Raw genomic sequence first — 4,795 nt, 5'->3', positions numbered from 1 at the left:
GTTGTACTGAAAATAATAAATAATTTGTCATCCATATATATTAGAATGGAGGATTTTTTTTTTAAATAAAATACTAGTGGAGAAAGACCCTCTTTTAAAGATAAAAGACATACGGCTGGAGAAAGAGTTGATAAAAAATATCTTTAATCCGGTATGTGATCAATTTTAATGCGTGTATTAAATGCTATAATATAATGAAAAAAAATAGTAAAACACATGTATAATTGGTATAATTTTTTTTTATCTGTAACAATTGTTAGACCTTTTAGTAACTGGTATAACTCTAATAAATTATTATATCATTGATAAATTTATAAAAACTGCCAATTTTATTGATCTAATTATTCAATTATAACTTTATATATATTACTAAAATTCACAATAAAAAGTAATTAAATGATTTATGTTTTAAAATATATGATGTAAGTAAAATAATTTTTTAATATATTGGAGAGTTTTAAAATAAATTTATTCAATCAGAAGTTATTGAATAAAATGATAATTAATGAGAGTTTAGTTTGTAGGATTTAATATATATATATATATATATATATATATATATATATATATATATATATATATATATTAATTAGCAAATCTCTTTCGAACGTGTTGATGATCATCATTTTATCAATATGATTTTTCTATTTTACCATGATGTAACACGAAGTAGGAATGTTAATTTTTTTTAGTAACATGCATGCTTGGTGTTTGGTGCTGCCAAAAAATATAAATTAATAAATAAGTACTCAACAAATTAATTAGGTATAGTATACCCAAAACAAAAGTAGGCATATTTCACCAAAAAGTGATCAAAACAAGTAACAAAGTAGCTGTCCTAATTAGGGCTTCGTATATGAATGATGACGAGATATACCTACTTACACTCCTGCGGCCATGGGTGATTCGCGCGTCGAAATCCCATTCAAATGAAGTATATTACTTCTTTATTTATTTTTTCATATTTCATTTATATTAGAAATAATTTTCTCATGTATATTAATATTATTTCTATAATTTCATATAATGACTGTTATCTCTTATTTGTTACTTCTATATTTTATATATTATTTTTCCTTTTTAATAAAAATATAATTAAAAAACAAAAGTAGTATCAAATTGTTGAAATTTGACTTTGGCTTTAGCAAGCATCTCCACCTCTCCAGTCTTGTTGTTGTTGAGGTCAATTATAGACAACCTTGAACAAATCCTATTTGAATGGAACTTGAACTCAATCATGTGCTTCTTCACCTGCCTTGCCATCTTCATAGTTTCTTGGTTTAATTAATCCTTCATATTCAAGATCAGCATTACTTGTAGCTATAACAACTTCCATTTCTTTTTCTTCCAACAATCATTGCATAATCTCAACTTCCTTGTCTAGCTCCTTTGCCCTAGCAACAACCATAACATTTTTTTTTGTCAAACTATATTTTTAAATTCTTATCTATTTAAACAGATGATGACTTTAGATAGATTAGTTCACGAGAAATAAAAAAATTACTAAAAAAAATCATGTTTTATCATGCTCCTTAATAATATGATAAATTAATGGACTATCTATATCATTTAATTTTGATACTTGATAGTGAAAACTAAAACCAAAAATATAAAATATTTAAAGGACTAAAACAAAAAATATCTTATTTTATACGGACCAATTTTTTTTTAAACCTTTACATATATTAGAATAAGTAAAATTACACTGTCTATTATTTTTTATGCTTTCTTATAATTTTTTACAATAAATATTTTGTTCCATTGCATTTTGCATATCATCCTTTACATATATTATGATTCCATTACATATCATCCTTTAAAATAATTTCATTGGCTTTTATGATAATTTTTTGAAGTCTTTCACAAATATTTTTAATTACACCGAAGAAAATAGAGAAATCTGACATGTATCTTTAATCTCTAGCATTATTAAATTATTACGACGATCCAATAAGGTAAACTCAAGTGGCGGTGTGTTGTGGCTGTTGGTTGGTTTGTTGAGTATCAGAATCGGAGCGAAAATGGGGCGGGGTTGGTGGTGGAAAGTGGCGGTGTTGGCGGTGGTAGTGGCGGTGGTGTGGAGAGGGTGGCAGGTGGGTGGATTGGAGAAGGAGTCAGCGTTCAATTTTGTCAGAGAATGGTCGGAGAAGTTAGGGATTTGGGCGATCCCTCTCTACGTGTCGCTCCACACCGTCTCCATCGCTCTGTGTTTACCCTCTGCGATCTTCTTCGAAACCGCCGCTCCTCTCCTCTTCGGTTTCTTACCTTCCGTCTTCTGCGTCTTCTCCGCCAAAATCCTCGCAGCGTCACTCTCCTTCTCCATCGGCAGGTTTACCCTCTCTTCTTCACTCACTGCCTCTATTACTTGCGCGTTTTCACTTTAGGGTATGCCTGTAGCTTGTTAATTGTCAATTCCTCATAAAGGAGCGATTAATTGATAGTTGATTTTTGCGTAGGAGCACTAGGTTTGCATGATCCAGCTAAAATTCATAAATTTCACTTATTTTTTGGTGTGGTATCTTTGTTGAAATTGAAATTGAAGCTCAATTCTCTTTTTGAGGGTTTTAATCAGTTACCTAAATTTTCATTTTATGGAAACAAATCGGTTGGTCAGAACAATTTAGAGATGGCAGCATGCTTGATTTGTCCAGTGATCAGAGGGAATTAGGATTTCTCCTCTGTTGTTAGACGTTAGTTCTCCTCAAGATTTTAAATTGCCGTTGTGATTGCGGTTTTGTTGAGTTTCTTGATATTATAGGAAATTATGGATAAATGCGTTCATAATTTCATTGCAAACATCCAGAAACCCTGCTGTTGTGCCTGAAATCGTAGCCGTGGATCGTTTTTCAGATCCTTGGTCCTCCTCCATCTTGTTTATTAAGATAGCTCAGAGGAACTTAATTGGAATTTTAATTTCCTTTTGTCTGTGGAAAAGGAGTGCTACGAACTTTAGGAATGTTGTCTATTTGGTGTTTTCTTGTTCATGTTAGGCTTTATGCCTTTTCGTGGGCATCCCTTGTACAAATATTCTAAGCCATTGGAGGCTGTTTTTGTGCTGACTTGTGTTTTGTTTTTATCTTTTTGTTTGCTTTGCAGAGGTTATATTCCTCTCTTTGATCTTTTTGATTATTTTTAGCTTTGCATTTTAATTTTTTAATAAACTTTTCCTCTTTTATAAATGAGTCAAACTAATTAGAGAAATGATAACAAGATACTTTCTAACTCACCCTTTTCAATACACTTTTTATTATTGATTGAAATTATCAGGAAATCACAAAATTTTGTGGGTCCCTACTTCATATTTTTATGAACCTCATTCAAGATTTTGTAATTTTCAATAAATTTTAATGAATAGTAGAGGATATGCTATGAAGAGGATGTTGGTACTTGGTAGCACTCCTCAAATAATTGGACATTTGTTAACTTTGTTCACTCATGTTAAGGAATAGCAACTAGTACTTTTTTTTTCTTCCATGGATTTTGTAAATATATATTTTAATTTCAGAATACAAATTTTGAATTGGGCCCGTGTTAGAAATTTGATTTGTTAGTAGGAGGTCGTATTTCCAAATGCCGGTGCTGTCATTGTACCAAAACAATTGTGATTTTTCTTGAAACCGTGAGTTTTTGTTTACTTAGCTTGTGTCCTCAGGCACAGTTAGGTGGACCTAATTTTTTTCAATGGGAATAGTAAGAATAATAGATCGTCTGATTCAAGTTGGTCTTAAAACGTGTTGAGTTTGTATTTATAACTTTATCAGAATAGAAATTCAAGAAAACCATTGCCATTTTAGTTTTTGTCTCTTTGACTTTACTACTGATTGCCGAAAAGAGCTGCTAGCCTGCTAGTGTATATACAGCAATAAATGCTAATTCATATAGGATTGGTGAATTGAGGCATTTGTGCGAACACCATTCTAGTTTAACTTATCTAGTAACGAAAAACAAGGATGTACTTGTGTTAATGACGAGAAATTATTATATGGTGTAGGACCATTGTGGTTTTAATCAATTTTTAGGTGACACGTAATTGAGTAATATTTTAGCTGGTCGTTGTAAATTGAAAATCTCAATTATATGTTGTGTAAAGATTATTCTGGACCATGGCCACTTACCGGTTTGGAACCATATCTAATATTTTCTTGTTAATGAGGTATTGCCTATTTGATTAGACGTGCAATGCCTACATGTAATTTCTTGGGTGTTTCTGTTTGCTTATCTGTGCTGAATTTTGGGTTCTTTCAGGCTGGTATTCAGGAGTTCAAGCTCAGCAATGGAGTGGGCCCAAAGAAACAGATACTTTCATTTAATCTCTAGAGGAGTTGAGCGAGATGGTTGGAAATTTGTTCTTCTTGCCCGCTTCTCGCCTGTGCCCTCTTATGTTATTAACTATACCTTAGCGGCTACTGATGTTAGGTTCCTTTTGGATTTTTTTCTTCCTACTGCTATTGGATGTCTCCCCATGATCTTGCAAAATACATCTATTGGAAGCCTTGCTGGTGCTGCTGTTGCTTCAGCCTCTGGCTCTAAGAAATCTCAAATTTGGTCCTACTTTTTTCCTGTAGTTGGTATTTTGTCTAGTGTAGTTATTTCTTTGAGAATTAAAAAGTATTCAACCCAAGTTTCAGTATCTGAAATCCCCCCCAAGCAAAACTAACACTGATGATTCGTGACACAGCTTATCTGGTAGTGAAGAGACGGGGTACCTTCGAAAAGGTCAAGAGTAATTTTTTGTTGAGTTAGTATGATTAACATTATACCCATGTTCCTATAAATGTTTGTTGTTACTTGATCA

General features: G+C 32.0%; 1 protein-coding gene across 1 annotated transcript; it reads left to right on the top strand.

Moving 5' to 3' along the window:
• Positions 1-1,716: 1,716 nt before the first annotated feature.
• Positions 1,717-4,795, top strand: LOC100809409 (uncharacterized). Its single transcript, XM_003532285.5, has 2 exons — positions 1,717-2,329; positions 4,246-4,795. Exons 1-2 carry the CDS (start codon positions 2,022-2,024, stop codon positions 4,655-4,657), a joined length of 720 nt encoding a protein of 239 aa, XP_003532333.1. The 5' UTR covers positions 1,717-2,021; the 3' UTR covers positions 4,658-4,795.

This window comes from Glycine max, chromosome 8 (genome assembly GCF_000004515.6).
Source record: "Glycine max cultivar Williams 82 chromosome 8, Glycine_max_v4.0, whole genome shotgun sequence".
NCBI lineage: Eukaryota > Viridiplantae > Streptophyta > Magnoliopsida > Fabales > Fabaceae > Glycine > Glycine max.
The sequence above is the reverse complement of the archived record's forward strand: the minus strand, read 5'-3'. Positions and strand labels throughout refer to the sequence as shown.

Bases quoted from the DNA above. Each gene is read 5' to 3' on its own strand.
- LOC100809409 (XM_003532285.5), top strand. From the start codon at position 2,022: ATGGGGCGGGGTTGGTGGTGGAAAGTGGCGGTGTTGGCGGTGGTAGTG. The intron at 2,330-4,245 runs GTTTACCCTCTC...GGGTTCTTTCAG, and splicing joins CTCTCCTTCTCCATCGGCAG to GCTGGTATTCAGGAGTTCAA.